The 18,864-nt window shown below is 37.0% G+C and overlaps 2 protein-coding genes across 6 annotated transcripts in view; both read left to right on the forward strand.

Moving 5' to 3' along the window:
- The window catches only part of KIF14 (kinesin family member 14), a 25,019-nt gene extending 12,179 nt beyond the window's left edge, over positions 1-12,840 (forward strand). For 2 of the 4 annotated variants that reach the window (XM_015869454.3, XM_015869453.3), the window contains exons 17-30: positions 166-313; positions 849-1,001; positions 1,606-1,732; positions 2,323-2,416; positions 3,307-3,445; positions 4,347-4,444; positions 5,243-5,337; positions 5,682-5,903; positions 6,054-6,238; positions 7,075-7,233; positions 8,441-8,560; positions 9,193-9,267; positions 9,863-10,001; positions 10,137-12,840. In XM_015869454.3, coding sequence (XP_015724940.2) covers positions 166-313; positions 849-1,001; positions 1,606-1,732; positions 2,323-2,416; positions 3,307-3,445; positions 4,347-4,444; positions 5,243-5,337; positions 5,682-5,903; positions 6,054-6,238; positions 7,075-7,233; positions 8,441-8,560; positions 9,193-9,267; positions 9,863-10,001; positions 10,137-10,531 — 2,149 coding nt within the window. In that variant the 3' untranslated portion in view covers positions 10,532-12,840. Of the gene's footprint in view, positions 1-165; positions 314-848; positions 1,002-1,605; positions 1,733-2,322; positions 2,417-3,306; positions 3,446-4,346; positions 4,445-5,242; positions 5,338-5,681; positions 5,904-6,053; positions 6,239-7,074; positions 7,234-8,440; positions 8,561-9,192; positions 9,268-9,862; positions 10,002-10,136 lie in introns of those variants that run through there. The other 2 variants (XM_085511074.1, XR_014932616.1) reach the window with 2 other exon arrangements.
- Positions 12,841-13,040: 200 nt separating this feature from the next.
- Positions 13,041-18,864, forward strand: part of LOC146759005 (uncharacterized) — a 30,585-nt gene continuing 24,761 nt past the window's right edge. Inside the window, exons 1-2 of one of the 2 annotated variants that reach the window (XM_085511083.1) lie at positions 13,041-16,554; positions 18,602-18,712. In XM_085511083.1, coding sequence (XP_085367209.1) covers positions 16,467-16,554; positions 18,602-18,712 — 199 coding nt within the window. In that variant the 5' untranslated portion in view covers positions 13,041-16,466. Of the gene's footprint in view, positions 16,555-16,581; positions 17,991-18,601; positions 18,713-18,864 lie in introns of those variants that run through there. The other variant, XR_014932617.1, reaches the window with a different exon arrangement.

An 18,864-nucleotide genomic window follows, 5' to 3' on the forward strand; every position in this document is an offset into this window, starting at 1 on the left:
ATACCAAGGTGAAATATAAAAGTTGTAAAATATGTTTTCACTGGTAACATTGGAGACTATTTAGCATTACTCCTCATGTCACAATAGAAGTGGGTAAAAATATATAATCTATGCAGCCTATAAGAGATTAAAGCCAGTATTCTAAATGCATACTTTTGCTTATAGGCTTGAATCAGAAATTGAAGAGGCACGACTCAAAGCCAAGGAAGAAATGATGCAAAGTGTCCAAATTGCAAAAGAGATGGTTCAGCAAGAACTGACGTCACAAAAAGAAGCTTATGAAAGCAAAATAAAGTCACTGGAAGCAGAGGTGGTAAGTTGCCATGGCATTTTTATAGCAAACTTAACAGTAAGAGAGAATAAATCGGAACATAATAAAACGGACATTAGTATGTCGGGAGTTATTTGTTGTTTGTTATATGGTGGTTTCTTTGTTTTTTTTTCTTTTCCTGTCTTGCGTGCCATATGGTATCTTAGGGAGTGCTGGGACTTGTGCTTGATTTAAGAAGTAAATACAAATATAAAGTCACAATTATTAACTCAAGAAGTTGTAAAGTAGGTATTCTCTTCAGAATTATCCTAGGAACTTTGCTCTGTATATAGTTAGTCGTGAATTAAAATAATAATCCTGCGGGAATTTGATGAAAGTGTAACTTGTATGTGAACTAAAATCACGGTGGAAATTTATTCTTTACATCTTGTAAATTGCTGTATTCTAGTATGGGTTGTGTAGCCCCTGTAGGAGCTGCATGTTCTTGGTGTATTGAAGTGAAAATAAACCTTAGGGAGTGGATCAGAAATACTATAGCAGTGTTATACCTCTTTTTGTCTATCCTTCGTTATGTTAGAGAGAAGAATCTCGTAAGAAGCAAGTGCAAGAATTGAACAATCAAAAGGCTGCTAGTAAAATACAGGAATTAGAGATGGCAAAGCAAAATCTTGAGCTAGAACTGCACTTCAACAAGAAGCGCTTGGAAATGGAAGCCCTAGCTACTAAGCAGGTATTTATAAAACAAAACAGTAGGGTTTCTAAGTGGCATAATTGTCTTTTAAATAAAACACTGTACTGTATTGTGAGAGAAATGATTTTTCTCAAGTATTTTCTCCTATGTGATACTATGCAAACAAATGCATTTTGTTTACTATCTGAATGTGCTATAGCATGCTGTTCGCAGATAAACTACTGCTGACATCATTATTCCTCTTGTAAGCCAGGCTATTTCGCTTACATACCAACAGCCACCATTGCTAGTGCCAAAAGTCCCAGCTCTTAAGAGTGAACGTAGTAATGGCTAATGGCCTTTTTTTTTTACACTGGTATTCATGTATCTGACTTTAGAACCACTATTTCACTGCTTTCATTTTTTTAATTCTGCTTATCTTTCATTTCTGTATTTCTTTTAAATATTTCAGTATCTAACCAAAACAAGAAAGCTGTCAAAGATGGAAGATGAAGGGTTTCATACTGATGGCAGATGTGGAAGATGCATTTCTTTCTGTAGTATAAATCCTTAAAATGTCAAAGGGAAGACTAAGTATAAACATAATTAAGCACTGTTGAGTTTTATGCTTTGTTTCTTTTTTTTTTTCCTCTGTCTTGCTCAGGCTCTGGAAGATCATACTATTCGTCATGCAAAAATACTTCAAGCTCTAGAAGATGAGAAACAGAAGATTGCTGAAGAAATTGAAAGCCTTCAGAAGAATCGTGGAAGTGGGAATAAAGCTATGAATAGTAAGTCTGTACTTAATGTTGCAGGAGCAGTGATTTCTCTTCTGCACAGCAGACTTGGATTTAATGTGTGTGGATCCAGAAGTTTTCTTCCTCTAATGCCTTTCTCACAAACATGAAAAAGAACAGTCTTAGGGCTGCTACAATCCTTTACTTTTCTGGAAGTATGTATACCAGACAGTGCTAAAATCTCTGCTTTATCTCATTCAGGGTGGTTTGGTGGGTTCCCAGATAGTCAATATTTACCCCAGTTACTTTAAATTTCTTTCTCAGTCTGGCTGAACTAGTTAGGAGTTAATCCACTGGAGACACTGGAGTAACAGTTGCTTCTGTTTAGACTCCTATATCAGATTAGCTTAATTGATAGTATCTAAAGTTATGTTGTTACTTTTTATATACCCTTCCCTTTTTGTTTTTTTTTCTGAGTATCTAGGAAGCTATTTTTGCTTTCTCCTCCACTGTACTGAGAAAACGCAGTCCAGCTAAATAGTTAAATTCCGTTCAAGATGCTGTGTGTAGTTTTGTTTTGCATTTTCAACCTTTAAGATGTTGCATTACTTAACTTGATCATTATGTATTTTACTCTTTATTAGCTGCTCTTAACTGGAATTCTTTGAAATTATCTGTGATGATCAAAGAGGCCAACACCATTAGTAATGAATTAAGGAAAAACACTGTTTTTAACAGGTAAGTGTCTGAGTGAGCTGACTTTAAGTGTATGTGGTGGGGATTCTAGAAGTACAATCAGCTATTTGTTTTTATTTGAACAGATTTCTATTTAATTGAACGACAGATTATTTTTCCCATCTAGCTCTAGAGGAATGTGGAACTTAGTTGTGTTACTTTGAAATAAAGTTACGTTTACGTTAGGCGATTCATTTTGAATCCAGCATGCTTTGGGGGTGAATCAAATCTCATGATGCTTATGTCCATTGTGGTTTGGCTCATGTATCAGAGAGGTCCTAAAGCATATTAAATACATTACTTATTAGTGTGAAACTTCTGATCTTGAAGGTGTTTTTCAGTGGAAATGGCTCTAACTTTGAACAAAACTAAACCAGGATATATGTGCCCAGCCCCCATGATGTAGCCTTATAAACTTAATGCAATAGAGATAGTTCAAAGTGAAAACCTCAGAACATGCATGCACTGGATATTGAGGACTTGAGACCAGTTGTTCCTGTGTGATGGTTAATTGTCCTTGGCAGGAGCACAGATTCACTGCAGAGATTCTCCTGCTCTGTGTGTAAGTGGCTACAATAGTAGGGGTGATGAGTGGATGTGTTTTACTGTGGTTTTCAGATGTTTCTGGCAATAGAAGTCTGTAACACGTATTTGGTTCTGAGTTTCTTGAGAGCTAGGAATTTGTAAGGCATTATTCACTGCAAAGGTTTTGGTTTATTTCTCTTTTAAATATAAATGAATTTGAAACCGAAACTAATCTTTGTATTTTGTGGAAAACATGATGTTTTTGACAATTACTGAGCTTGTACTAAAAAGTTTGATCTCTGTATGATCTACCTACAAGTACTTTGTGTTTACTATAGCTTTTATTTTTAATTTTCTCAAATTCTTAGGCATGAGAAAATCGATGATAGAACAGGATCGGTTTCTTCTGTTCAAGTGCAGGTTCGTAACCTGAAACTGGGTATAGCAACTTTCTGGAGCCTGGAGAAATTTGAAAGCAAACTAGCAGCGATGAAAGAACTCTATGAGGTCAGTAAGAACTTAAGGAAAAGAACTAACTGATGAGTAGTAACATTCTGTTGAAGATAATTCAATCAACATAATTGTATATGGAGGATCTTGTTGGGTTGGTTTTTTTTGGTATGTGATCTTACAAACAAACAAAAAAACAACCACCCACACAAAAAAATCCTCATCATACATATGTGTATATATGAGTATATTAGATATGTAAAATTTGTTGTATATATGGAGGTTTTTTCTGTATGTATATCAGGTATTAAAATCTTTCCTTGCCTTGTTTAAAAGGGAAAAAATAATAACAAAGTAAATCCAGAAAAAAAATGTAAGAGAAAACCTTCCTTTACAATGCAGTTCTGTGAAATGCAACAATTTCCAGTGGTAGAAGTATATCATGTTTATTACTAAAACCTGCTTGGATCTTGAAAACAGCAGAGAAGAGGATTCTATGTCATGTGCAAAAATATGGCAAAAAACATTACAAATGTATTTATTTTTGTATCTGCTTTTGTGTGAATTACATGCACAGAATTTTAACAGATGTCATAAGGAAAGAGTTGTGAACAGGCTTTTTACTTGGTATTCTTGTATCCTTTATCTCAAGATGCTGAATAGCAGTGTCTGTACCAAATGTCTCATGTTTCATTTTACACTCTAAAAACTTGCATGTCAACCTTGCTGCCAGTTAGTTATTTTCTAAATTGTACATTTCCTAACAAAAAGAAAAACATGAAGGGGGGATTGGACTCAGTGGTCAATGGAGGTTCCTTCCAGCCCTTACGATTCTGTGGTTCTGTGGTTAGATCTGCTGTTGTACAGCCGAATGTGATGTCTTCATCTGTATAGTATGCTTTATTATCTCCCTGTTTTTACTTAACCTTCCTTCTCTTCTGTTTCCTTTATTTCCCAGAGTAATGATAGCAATAAAGCTGCTGATGTATTTTATGACCCTGCTGATGAATGGGAACCTGACCTTTCAGATGCCTCAGTTTCTTCACTTTCCAGGAGGTGATCATTTGCAATTCCTTCACCCCTGCTTGAAACAAATTAGAAGTTAACTTGTGTAATTTTACTCTTGTGCCACTCCTAATCTTTTATTTATAATTCTTTGTTTTAGATTATAATAATGACAAATCTAGAAATTAAATGAAAAAATAATTTAAAATCAAGTTAATGTGAAAGAAAACATATGTGAGGGCCAGGGAAATTTAATACTAAGTTTGTAATCTTACTGCATTGTATTGTGTTCCCTCATGAAATGTGTTTTAATATGCAACATGTTGTCAATGTAATAATTACTGCATTCCCACAAAAGCAGTTTGGCAGATTAAACAGTATTTCTTAGGTTGTGCAAAGCAATGGATGAGTAAACGGTGCCAGCAGTTACTGTATGTGTAGCAGTTGACAATTAGCTGATGATAAAAGCTGTTGCCAATTATCTTCCAAGAGTTATCCCCAGAAATTGATCAATTTACCTCTAGTATAGGATTTTTGATCAACCTGCAGAGGACTTGATAAGGGTATAGGTACATGTGCATTTTCAATTAGTAGCACAAGCAGTCTTGAATAGGCACTTCAGCTGTCACTACCATCCTTGCCTTTCCCAGACCATGTGTTAGTGAGTACTTCATTCAAAATCTTATTTTTCCTAAGTGGACAAGAAATAAAGGGAAAAAAGGCTCCCTGAGACCCAAGATACATTCAGCTGAAACATATGTGAGGCTTTGTAAACATCTAGGTATCAGTATGGAGTGAAATACATTGTTGTTCAGGTTTTTAATGTCTTCACACTCTTGTACTCTCCAGAAGTAGAAGTTTCATGAAGAACAAGAGAATTTCTGGATGTTTGTCTGGTATAAAATTGCAGCCAATCCAGAGCACATCAGCATCCTATATATCAGGTACTTACCATACGGCTGGTAACTGTTCCCTTGATACTGAGAACTTGAAAATACTACTTAGTATAATGCATGAACTTGTAATAATCATGGGGGGGAGGGGAACACTACTTGAAACTCTTCTTTTTGTGAGTTTTACTTGCAACAATACTATTCTTAACTGGAGGTTTACGGGAGAATGCTGATAGTTTATGAAACAAACTGCCAGTGTCTGGGTGCTGGTACAATTGTTTGGAGAACGTGCTTGGATTGTTGCTGGTTATTTAGCTGCTAATTCTGCTGCTGTTCTGTCTGTTTAATTCTGTGTAGAGTTTCAGGTCTATGTATTTTACTTTTATACCACACAGGTGCACAGGATAAATCCAGCATACACCCAAACTGTTTTGATTCTCTTCTTCCTGGAATTTGCAAAGAATCTATAAGTTCAGCCTTAGATTTATTGGAACAGAATGATGAAGGAGGAAAAAGCATTGCAGATCATCTGCTGATTAATTTGTTTACAATTTCTTCTGGAGTTTCTGCTATTTCTAAAGCCTACGAACAGCAAGATGAAGAGTGTCAAAAAAATTGTAAGTCTGGCCTTCATAACCACTAAGATGAATGTTTTGCAGTGAATTGCCGTTCGGAGATGCAAACACACGTTAGGTGATGGAAAGAATAAGCATTCCTCCTTCCATTTGTTGAGGAGACATTCTGAAGATCTCTATTTTTTTTTGTAGTTATCTCTCTTGACCACGATGCTCAGTCCTTCAGCATCAAAATTACCTCTGCTTTTGACCAGCTTGTGGTACTGACCAAGACTTGGCTTAACAATGTGCAGAAGTGCACTGGATCTATGAAGGTTGATGAAGAAATAAAACAGGAAGTAAAGAACTTGGGAGGTTATTTACAGTTACTGTTGCAGGTAAAGTATGCATCTTGGAAAGAGAATGTGGCTCAGTTGATGTATAGACAACTTCCATGTATTAAAGTAATATTAACTACACATGTGCTAAAAACAGTTAAATGTCTAGCATATAGAACAACAAGTGAATGGAGCCAAGGCAGATGAATAGCAAAGGATATGTTTGTAATGGCTAAACTGCTATTATTTTGCTAGGTCAGTGCAATGTAGACCTGTATGTCTAGGTCCTAACAACGCAGGCTTCCCAGTATGGTATTTGTCCTGATCTGGCAAGTTCTGCCTGCTAAGGATGACATAGAATAGCTGTGGTTCAGCTCATGTGTTGTAGAGGGTAGTGAGCTGTTGCTTTTATTGTTAATTCTTATTTTAGCATTACTAGAGCTGCTATTATCTGGACTGCATCTGTGCAATTTCCTTAAAATCACAGACAAACCTCAAAAGTATCTGTAACTCAGTTACAAACCTCATAGTGATTGAGCACCTGGTGGGAAGGCAGGGCCAACCCAGGGGGTGCTCAGATGCTTGCAATGCCCCTGAGTGACTGGAAGGGCTGGAGCCAGGATCCACCCCTTCACAGGGGTACTTTCATGTTACAGTATTACAAGCCTTCTAAAGGTTAATTCTATTTAAATTGTTTATTATAATACTACCATTTCTCTTTAAGGTTATCAGGTATTGGCTTTTATCTGTGGTGGGGAAACAGTTGCAAGTGGGAAGATATAAAGCTGAAAATGCAATGAGCTGTTTGGCATTACAGTCTTATACTACACAAAGTATGTGCTCTTTGAATGTATGTACTTTCTACTTTTAATGATTAATATGCTTTTATTTCTAAGGGATGTTCTTCAGATATATCCTCAATGGTAACAGAAGCCCAGAGCAAAGTCAACGAAGCAGTAAAACAGGCAATGAAATGCATAGGACACCTGGCAGTGTTCACAGGAACTGATATTTCCTTTTTTGAAGAGAACAGTATTCCTACAATCATTCTACAGGTGAAAAAATGTTTAATGGAAATGATGACTTTCTAGATAAGTACGAAAAATAATTGAGCTTGTCCCTAACAAAATCTTCAGAATTCCTCCTGTATTGTTTAATGTTCTGTATCCTAAAACATTGGACTTAATTATGAAGTAATTTTAGTGTTGACATTGACACTTGTTTCAAGTAGTTGTGATTGTAAGAATGATGGTTTCTCAAACAATTTAAGAAATGGAATGAAGTTTTTTTCGGTTTATCTAACACATCATTTTTATGTAGATGAAAAGATGTTCATACTTGTAGCGTTTGATGAGAAAAAACAAGATTCAAAACTACCAAAAAACTCCAGATCATTCAATTGAGAAACCCCAAACTTTTAAGTCTGCACAACCTTCTTATACAAATAAGAAATGCTAGACTTTCAGGATTTCCTCTGCACTGTGATCATACAAGTAGGCACATTTCAACATGTTCAGTACTTTTAGCAGTAGTCTCTGATAACACACTGAATTTTCAGAAATCTGAATAAAATTAAAAGAAGCCCCTGTTGTTCAAGAAACACACCTGGTCAAATAGGCAAGTGATGAACTTGCTTGGGAATGAGAAACAAACATTTTTTCTAGTCTGTTATGGAAAATCCATTTTGTTTCCAAAGTGTAGCTGAAATGCAATGTGATTGAGAACCTGGTGGGAAGGCAGGGCCAACACAGGGGAGCCAAGGTTCATGCTTATGGCCAGAAGTTGTACCAGAGGAGGTTTAGATTAGATGTAAGGAAAAACTTCTCTCAGTGTGGTCAGGCACTGGAATGTCTGCCCAGGGAGGTGGTGGAGTTGCTGTCCCTGGCAGCGTTCAAGAGGCATCTGGGTGAGGAGCTACAAGATCTGGTTTAGTAGCTTGTGATAGCAATGGTGATGGTAAGATGGTTGGACTAGATCTTGTAGGTCCAACTTTGTGATTCTGTGATTTTTTATGGGTGACCTGGAGGGGTGGAGCCAGTCCATCCCTTTCCAGACAGCATATGAGGGTTGGTTGGGGTGGAGAGAGGATCTTGCTGGAGATCCCTGCCTACCAAGGGTAAGCAGATCCTTTAGTTTCTGTGCCTATGCCTGTTTCATTTGAGCAAGTACTCGCTGCAGCCACAGGGTCTTTCCCTTGTGTTACAATGTTACAAATGGCCATATGAGTAACTTTAATTACATTTTGACCCTTTGCTTTACAAGGACTTCCTACACGCTGTTTATGATGGAGTGGGCTCAGGGCTGGAGTTGCTTACAGATGCTATACGGGAAAAAGCAACAATGATGCAGAAAGAACTAGTGAAACAAGTTCCACAGAATGAGGTAATATTAAAAATCATAAATTACTGGTATGTTTTTAGAGACCCTTTATCATATTGCTTTTTTCTTCTGTAGCTCTTTCTGGAAAGTTTTGTGTGAATTAAATTTACAGTGAGTAACAGAAGGAGGAGATGAGAGTGACTGAAGTCTGGCAGAAATTTTTTTTCATGTTTCTAGCAAACGGAATTGTACAAACTGCTTTCCAAGTGACACTATTCACTTGCAGCAGGTTATTTTCTACTGGCAGGAGTCCTATGTATGTATGGTGGTTGAGATCACGTTTTTAACTAATTTCTCCAGAGAGAGAATACAAGGGCGTGAGCTAAGAGCTCACCTCACTGCTTATAATGGCAGTAACGTAATAATTACAGGAGAACTTTTCTTTAATCAACACTTAAGTTTTCTCATTTGATTCTCCTGTATGAAGGGATTAAATGAAATTTTGCAGGCGTGTTAACTAATGGAGAACAGTGTTAACTGTTTAACTTTAAAAAAAATTCCATCTTAAGTTGCAGAAAACTTTGCTTTTGAATATTATCCTTGTTAGTATGCTCGTTGTTCTGTTTCTAAAATATTCTTATACTTCTACTGTGTCTTGGCTCAAATGTGCTATGTAAATAAAAATTCCTTTATAGATCCAAAGCCAAATTAAGGATAATGCTGCAGCTTTAGCCAGGTTCCTTGAAAGTAATGTCTCTCATTGCGGAAAGGTAAGGAAAATATTTCACCAGGGTTGTGCTTTGAAATTGGATTTTGAACTAAAAATGTGGATTTAATAACAACAAACAAAAACGATTGAGGTTACCTTTCATATACTTACAATTGCATGACACCACTTCTTCCTTTAAGGGCATTCTTGTGATTGGAACACTGCAGATTTTCTGGTCACTGCATTTCTACTTAAAAGTGCTTGCTTTTAATTTTACTTATCGTTTCTAGGGTTATTTACACTTTCTTTTGTCTTTGTTCATTGTTAATGGCCTGAAGTTCAGTAATGTTAGTAAAACTGGGTAACTTCTGCAGTAATTAATTGCTGCAGTTGCTGGCAATATGAATTAAAAACTAGGACAAATAATCTACCTCCCAAGAACTAGACTTATCTTGGGATTTTAGTTACCTTGTTTGTTTGTGTTTTCCCTCCTGTCAAGAATAGACACTAATTCCCGGAGCTCTTCCAGTGGCCTAACATCCCTTTTATTTAGTGTTTCAGTGGCCTATTTTTTTGTGACTAAGTCTGTAATAGTGTATTAACTATTAAGGATTGTGATTGTGTATTTGGTTTATTAATACTGTTTATTAATACAGGTAAGAATACAATCTCAGTTACCAGAAGAAGAATGTCTGTATCAGGAAATAAAGAGAAGCTCTAACATTGCTGCAAAATATTTGGAACTAGAGCGGTGTCTATCTGAAGTCCATCAGATCGTTTCTTCTACCTTACAAGGTATTTACATGTGTTATTACCTGCCTAGGTAATAACTTGCAGACTAAAGATGATCTTTATAGCATGGGGGAGGGAAGGCTGGTTGGTCTCTTTTTTGCAGAATAGTACCTTTGATTCTGCTTTTGTTTCTTGTAGGGTCGTTCAGAAACACGAGCCTGCTGAGGAGCTTTGCGGGAGAGATTTCTATCATAGCTGGTTATTTGAACAATTATTTCAGTTTACTTGCATTGTCTTCTGCTTCTGCAAACAATCCTTTCCAGAGAACACCTGTGCCATTTATGAACTTAGATGAATTGGACTCTCTTGTTGATTCACTTATTTTGAGTTTTGAACTTGAACAAGGACAGCCAGAACCAAAATCTCAGGTTGCTTGTAATGGAACTACTGAGACTGAAGGAAGACAAGTTGAAATGGGTGAAGCAGAACTGCCTGGGAAACAGAAGGGAGTAGCAAAACACATATATAAGCTCCAGTCGCCACCTGTACTTCCAGGGGAGCTCTCACCTGATAGGATGATAGAGTGGGTATGAAATACTGCTATCAGGAATTCAGGGAAATGTATTTTCTTTACATGAAGTGAAGGTAACATATTACTGAATGCTAATACGTACTGCTAGTATTGGTTAGTAAATGGTATGAAAATGATAACTTTATTGTATTATGTTATGTGTGCCTAGAATTTCCCAAGGAAAAAGAAATCTAAGACATTGTTAGAATTTGAAATATAGCCTTTCTTTTAGTAGAACAACAATTTACTATAAAATAAACTTACAAGAAACAATTAAAGACAAAAGTTTGGGGGAAAAAAGCCATGAAGAACCAAAGAAAATAGCACCAAAATAGAACTTGGATATGATGTGAAGTAAGATACTAAAAACTGTTGGGGAAAAACAGGAAACAGTATAAGCATGTTAGAACATTGTATTTTATGCCTTTGACTTGGGTGCTTGAAGGAAGGAGTAATGGCAGTTAAGAATGTGGTAGATGATGCAGGTGCCTATTTTTATTTTTTCTTAACGTTGTTGCTTCTGTGCATTATGATCTACTGGTGCTGCAGCAACTTGAAAGTGTTTATGTCTTTCATTTTTTGAAATACCAACTTCATTTAAAAAACAAAAAACCAAAAACTTTTATGCTTTGTTTATAGAGGGAAAAGAGTAAATAACACTGCCAAGTATTTCACAAATCCTTGTTTTTAGTGGTTTTGTAGTCTATTTAGTCATAAAGTAGCAGTGATAATGGTCTTCAACTCTGAAGCAAGTTTGTGTTGTGTTGCTGGAAGTTATCTTTGGCTGCTCAACTCACTTTGAACTCACTGTTCATAATGAACTAGAAGCATAGCATTTACTAAATAAAATGCATGTCATCCTGTGAGGCTGTGGAGAGTTGCTCTGAATTGCACAACCTCCAAGTAAAAGAAGAGCGCGTGTATTACAGGCATAGGACTAGTTAAGGTTCAAGTTTCACACTTACAAAGTGAAAAATGAAGCAAAAATAGAAAGTATCTGACTAAATCTATGCACATCTCTGGCTGTCTTCCATGAATGTTCTGTAAATTCAGGTGACTCTGACATGCTCTGGAATTATAACAGAACTCCCATTGGTAAATGTGGAAGGGTTTCATCCACATCACTGATTTTAAAACATCGTATTCTACTGCTTTCTTGACATGTGTTCGATTAGCTTGCCATCCTGCCTCATTCTGAGGTATAATTTCTCTAGATATCTATGTTGTGTTATGGCCTGGACTTAACTGTGCTACTTTTTAAACTATTTTAAAGACTGTCGCTGTTTGTTATACGTAATTATTTCATATTCCTTTGTTACCAGGATGTGATTTGTTAAAAGGATAGGGAACACACTTACATCTTAGTCCTTCTTGTGGGTTATTTCCTGCACTTTTACTTATAGAATGACAGGAGCAATAGAAAAAATGGAGCTATGCTAGGCTAAAAAAAAATGGCATTCCCAATCAGCTGCTTCCTCGTGCTTTTTCCCCATAGATATTCCTTAACCATTGACCTTCAGTCTGCTTGTTGGAGTCAGTGAAAACTAACAGCAGAAATGAAAGTGTTTTAGAATATTTATTCTTTAACACCAGATTTCAGGAGACCTGGCCTTAGCACGTCATACAACAGTGCTAAGAAAATTAGGATCTGAAACGTAAATATATTCCTTTATATCAAAGCTTGGAAGCCAGATATTCATGCCTCTCATTTTTACTTCTGAGGGAAAGTGCACAGCATCTTGAGAGTGCTGATTTTTGAGAACAGTTCAGGCTTTCAGAACTATTTTCTATGAATGGGCTACAGTGAAGAGAGTCAATCGTTCTTTTCCTTTGAGAATTAAATGGCTGTTTGCTGTTTTTGCACTTTTCTGCTTTGGAGGGAAATGTAATCATGCTGATCTAGTAATGACTTATCCGAAGGCTAGGGAACCTTAATACTTTGTACAAAAATGTCCTGCAGTGCTGTGCTATCATCAAAAGTATTTATCGGTATTTATTGTGTCTGCTAATGTCTTTCTCACTTAAGGTGCTGTGTTGCTTAATCACTTTCTTCCTTTAAGTCCCTTATTAGATTTTCAGGGGCTAACAAAGTGTATTGAGTTCTCCAGTTTTTGTACTTTGAATGCAGAGGAACTTGGTGTACGTGTACTTGTGGAAATGTGTATTTTTGTATTTGGCTGAAAGCTTTTACATACTGTAACTGATTTTTCTGAATCATTTACTTTTGTGCTAATGCTGTAAAGAGTGATTGTGTTAACTTATGGTTTTTACAACCTTAAATGTAAATTCCTTGTTGGTTTTCTTCTGTATAAAGTTGCTTTTGAGACCTTGCTTTGTCGTACTTGCTGGGAGCGTTCTGAAATACCAGAGGAAGTTATCTGCTGTAGAACTGAAGTGAAACAAAAAAATTGATGTCTTTATTGAAGTTCAACTCTTCCTTTTGTGGATGCTTAACAGTACACATTTGGAGGCTGATTAATTGTGGTAGGATCCACATCTATTAATGCTGTGATACACAGTTCTTTTCAATTTCTGCTTATTTAGTGATGCCACGGTTTTTTTTACATGTGTTACTCAGTGATGTTCCACCTGCCAGATGATCAATCATACTTGCCTGTCTTGTGCTTAATGCTCAGAAAAATATCTTGGATTTTATAGTTTTATGTATCAATAATACCATTTATCTACTACTCTTTTTTTTTTTTTAAAGGGAAGATCAAATCAGTCACAACTCAGGGCTCAAACTGATTTTTCAGTTTTTACTCTTGCTTACAACCAGGTGAATACGATCATGCAAGCAAGTTGATTTCTGATAGAGACTTAATGGAGGTATCAGAGGGTTGATGGGCAAATTCAATCATGTCAGGTTTGTTTTTTGGACAATGAATGAAAATATTGTTACAGCTTATACAGCTTGTCTTCTTCCCTTTCATACTAACTTTGCTTCTGTAGCAGAAAAGCCGAGTCCTGGCTTGAACCAGTGATTGAGCACCTGGTGGGAAGGCAGGGCCAACTGCAGGGAGCTCACACACATGCAGTGCCCCCCTGAGTGACTGGAAGGGATGGAGCCAGAATCCACCCCTTCCTAGATCTCATTTAAGGGCTGGTAGTGGCGATGGGCATCTCAGTGGACTTCCCCGTATACCTGAAACCTTCCTAAGGTAAGCAGGTTCTTTCTATTTTTTTCTGTGCCTGTGGCTGTTTCATTTCAGCAGGCACCCAATTGCTGCAGCCTGGGACTTTTCTATTCTGCTGTCATTGCTGCACTTTCCATCACCTTACATCTTCTTTAATCAGCTTCTGCAGTTTGTCTTGTTAATACTGCTTTTGCACTTCTGTGTAATGTTAACACAATCTACTTCCTGCTAGTGTTCTCCTCACTAGGTGCCCTTGTTGCAGTTATACATCATTGAAGTACTTCACTCATAATATGGTGGTGACTACATATCGGTGTAAGTTAGAGCATATTGCATTAATACATCATCAAGTCCAGCTGAAACACCAGTAATCTATACATGCAATATACCATCAGAGTAAGGTATATTTATAACTATAGGTTGACCAATATATATATAATGGAAATCAAAGAATTGAAATTATGCCAGGCAGACTTTGGGATGAACTGATATGGCTATGAATGGAACACTTGTGCCTTTCTGGATACTTACAGGTAGGTATGAGCTAGAATCACCTCAGTGCAGCCTTTGTATGTAGCAGCCAATACCTTTGTGGATGCAGTGAGGGCTATGTGAATGTCTGCTGGTGGTCTCACACAGATTTGACCAATTCTTGCTATTCTGGGCTCTTGCAAATTCAGCAGGACTGTGAGTCTGCAGCCTCTCTGTCCCTGGGAGGATTTCATGGGCTGCCTCTTGGGATGTGTGTTTTCTCACCTTGTCTTGCTTTTCTTTTTGTAACTACCTTCAGTTGCAACCTTAGGAACCTATAGATCTGAATCACATGTATTTGCAGAGAAGGGTTTTCTTCTGCCTGAGTTTAGTTAATCTCATCTTTTGAGACATATGAAGAGGCACACTCCTGTCATGACTTGTAAAGAACATGTACCTGTGTTAGAAGAAAAGATATGTAAACCAATTACTCACTAACTCATAAGATTACTGTAGGAAAAGAAAACCAGCAGGCTGCCATTTAATTTGATCCAGTAATATCACCCTCAAGAAAAAAGGAGTCTACATTGCTTCAGTTCTGCAAATATAAGCTGCTATTTTTGGACAGGAAGTTTCCTTGCAATCATTATATGCTCTAAAATACTGTGATAAGGTGAGTCTTGTTTCTTGCAGAAATATACACAACTTCTAATCTCATAATGATATGGCTCTTCTGTGAAGTCCCAGTCTTTCCCTCTTATGTAAAGTTATGTACAATATTTGTCTTTTTGCTTTCTGCTCTTTGTAGGACTTGGTGTGTATATGTGACAAGATTTTATTTGTTTTATTCCTTGCCATCATTTTCTCATATCTGTGTTTGTAATAGTGGTAGATTCTAGAACAGGAAATGTTGTGTATTCTAATCTGTGTTCTTATAATTTGACTGTTGCAGTGAAAACGAAACAGAAAATGAGGTCTCCTGAGCTGCTGTTTCACCTACAGCAAGCAGCACAAACCACATAAAAACTAATACTGCCGGTATCTTTCCATCTTGCAAGGTGGTTTTTGAATATCTCAAGTAATAAGTTCAAGTAAACTGTAAGCAGAAAAGTTTATGAAGAGTTGAAAGAAAGGAAGGGAGATAGCAAGTAAACTTGTAGTTATCTCTGATAATGGGGGGGAAGGAAAAACCCAAAGAAACGAAACTCCAAATGTATAAAGTTGAAAAATACACTAAATAACTTCTGTCCATTTTTTTTTTAAAGCCTACTGTGTTACTTCATTAATCTTTGCACAAATCTAGTAGGTTAGTAATAAATACATATATTGCTTTGTGTTAATGTCTGAATGTTACATATATATATTTTGCATATAGATCTATGTATAGAATAGAGAAAACATCAAAAGTTAAAATCAGCTGACCAAAAATTTCCAAACCTGCCAAGTAACCATTTCAGATTCTGTAGCTTTAATGAAACTTAACTTTAGTGCAAAGCAGGCTATGAGGTAGCACTGAGAAAAGATGAGGCTTGCTGTATGTAGCAAAAGACTGATAAGGAGTGGACTAAGGCAACAATAGGGTATTATTATCACTTATTTATTATTATATATCACTTATTTCTTGGTTGTAATTAATGTTTATATATTAAGAATGTCTCTAAATAATCAGCTGCACCTGGTGTTACCATAGGATTGAACCCATGCTGCTGTGTGTTAGTGGGTCACTGATTTCCAGGATCACCCAGAGATGCTGAGGGCTCGTCATGTTGAGGGGTCCATACAGAGATCTCCTGACACTGCTTTTCTTAGGCTGTGGGCTCCTCAAACATTCTAGTAGCAAGAGCCCCTATCTATGTCTGCATGCTGTTAGTCTCACGGCTACTTCATCAGAGATGGGTTAATTCCCTAAGTTATTCCATTTTCAGCCACTAGATGGAAGTGTCTCATAAGGATTTTGAAGTTGTGACCCAGCAGCAAGCGCTGAGTGAATATGGGAGCAATCTCATCACTGGCTTTTATACCATATTAGCAAAAAGCATTGTTTATTTCCTGCACAAACAGATCCATCTCTAAGTATAAATAAAAGTTTTTTTCCCCACATAATGAATGATGTTGCACTTTTTGCAGACAGATGAGTGTTCAAATTGTCCCCTGATGTCTCTATCAAGTGTTGCCCTTGATGGTGTGGGTGCTGTTTTGTGGTTTGTTGAATTGTTCTTAGCCAGAAGGAGGTGGGTTTCTTTGCAGATCAGATGTCAAGAGTATTTCTGTTTGCAGAGTACTGATGTAATTGGATTGTAATAGCTGCAGCTTGACCTCTCTAACTTCTGATGCTATTGAGATGTCATAATGCTGCTACATCCTGTTCTGCTGTGGCTGGAATTACATGGGAATCTACAGCGCTCCTCATCTAGCAGATCCAAAGTGCTTTGCAAAGGTGAGAAACTATTTCCTGTTCAAGAGATGGGGACAAAGTATTTGAACAGATTAGAGGGTTCCTGCTTCTGTTACAGAGCAAATGTTCAATCCTATCTTTATGAACAGTTCTTTAGAAATAGATTCTTCTGCAGGATCTTTGCTCTCCATTTCATATATTTAACATTGAGAGAATAGTCATGTATGAGCTGTCACAGAAGCTTAATTTAGTACATACTGTGCACAGATATAACACTGTATTGGAACTTACAGTTAACTTTCTGAAGACCAACTGTAGACTAAAGCCTTGTATAGGATGATAGCTGCTAGGAAGGAGGCATTACTACTTGACCTTTGGAGCACCATGTGTAGGTGAGCCCTGTGGTTTTGTTTGCCTTGTGCTTGTAATCAGAACTTGCTTTAAAATCTCTCTCTTAGATGACCCCTTTTCATTCTCCTTGAAACTAGACTCCTATGGTTTTGGTTTACAGCAGTGGTTTAGGAAATATGAGGCTTCAGTCAAATGCAGGATACATAAAACACATTCATGACACTCTATTGGTAGGTTATGAAGTCTAGAGAATTAAGATAGCTCTGGGCTGTGTGCTCCAGTCCAGCAACACTGTGTCCTGAGAGGGCACTTCTCAGTGCACAGGATGCTGGTAAGGACTCCAGTGATCTGCTCTTCAGTAACACACAGAGAAGGAAAGCAGAATAGCAGGCTTTTCTCTTGGTTTGTCAGATAACTGGCATTTTCAGAGGAAAAAAATATCTGAATGATAAAATTATAATACTGTTCTCTTAGTAGTATCTAACAGACTTAGTACAGACTTAGTTAACTGTTGGAGGTCACCACAGTATTCTAGAAATGTGGAACATTGCATAGCACCCTAACCTGAGTGTCTCATCTTCCCTTGTTCTTGTGGCTGGTGTATTTAAGTTAAATGGGATACTTGTTTGGGACTGAAGGTATAATGAAGCTGTTAGCCTTGCTAAGAGTGCTCAAAAGACAAAAGCCACGTATTTATCTTTTACTGTTGTGCAGTGCTAGTGTGATTATTGCTTACGAAAAGTTCCCTTGTTGTGATATGTCTTCACCTGCCATGTTGTTTTGAAGAAGTCATCTGGCAGGTGTTTTCAATAGGGGCATAATAATTCAGTACATAGCGCAGCACACCAACAGCTTTTCCCATTTCTATTTGGTCTCTGAAGTCACAGTAAGTACCAGTGAAACAATTCTTAATACAGAATTGGAAAACATATCTAAGTTACATTAAAAAAAAAATAAATGTAACTGCACAAAGTTAGCTTTGTGTTGATTAAAATGGTTTTCTCAGTCACGTCCCCTGACCGTACTGTTGGAGAATTTGCATACATCAGGAGCTGTGTACGCTTCTTTTTGAAAGACTGTCAATGCTCTTCATATGATCATGAGAGGCCAATGAGAGCCACATTCGTGTAAGTAGTGGTTTCTGGCTGAGTTATTAGGTTCCTTTTAGATGCATCCAAACCTGGTACGTAATGGATTTCTATGTTTTCTTTGCTAAAAAGGAGTGAATGCATTCCTATGTTTGCGTCTGGTCTCTTTGCTATTGCTTCTGCACTCTCAAATATCACAATATTCAGAGCACAGTGATATATTCCTTCTTCACGAGATGCAGACATTGATGTTCATGCTGCCTGTAGCTGCTCAGCCTGTGCTTTGTCTGCTGGATGCAATTCTCGACCTTTGGGTTTTCTTGCATATAACTTTAATATGAAAATAAACATGTTTCTGTTTCAGTGTTAAGAAAAACGAAGGCTGTACACATAGTCTGAAAAAGATACAACATTGCTGTAATTTGCCACTGCAGAGATTCCATCAGGAATTTTGATAGATGAAGATATTGCTATTTAGATGGCTTCAGTGCTTAGCATGTAATAAGTGTTTTCCAAACACAGTAAATCTCTATCCTGAAGACTTCAGGGCAGAAGATAAGTGGAAAAAAATTCCTTTAGGCAGTTATAACTGAGAAAGTTCACTTACATAATACAAGTAGCTTTTCTTACATTATGTTGTTATTCCTTAGAAACACCACTGACGAGAAGGGTGAATTGTGCCAGTTCTGAGGGGAGGTCGAGGAATGGGGTGGAAAATAGAAATCTTCCTGAGATCTCCAATATGATGAAGACTACAAAAGGTATGAAGATAATATCCATGTTAAATTATGGTGTGCTTATGTTGTAATTACCAACCTTGCTTGCTTTTCATAGGGTTATTGAAAACTAGTTACAAATTTCTTCTAACTTACCTGACTGATTCTAACTCCCAAATTTCCCCAGTATATTTGTG

The sequence above is a fragment of the Coturnix japonica genome, chromosome 11 (assembly GCF_054131305.1).
Source record: "Coturnix japonica strain WE chromosome 11, WE-NBRP24, whole genome shotgun sequence".
NCBI classification, from domain to species: Eukaryota; Metazoa; Chordata; class Aves; order Galliformes; family Phasianidae; genus Coturnix; species Coturnix japonica.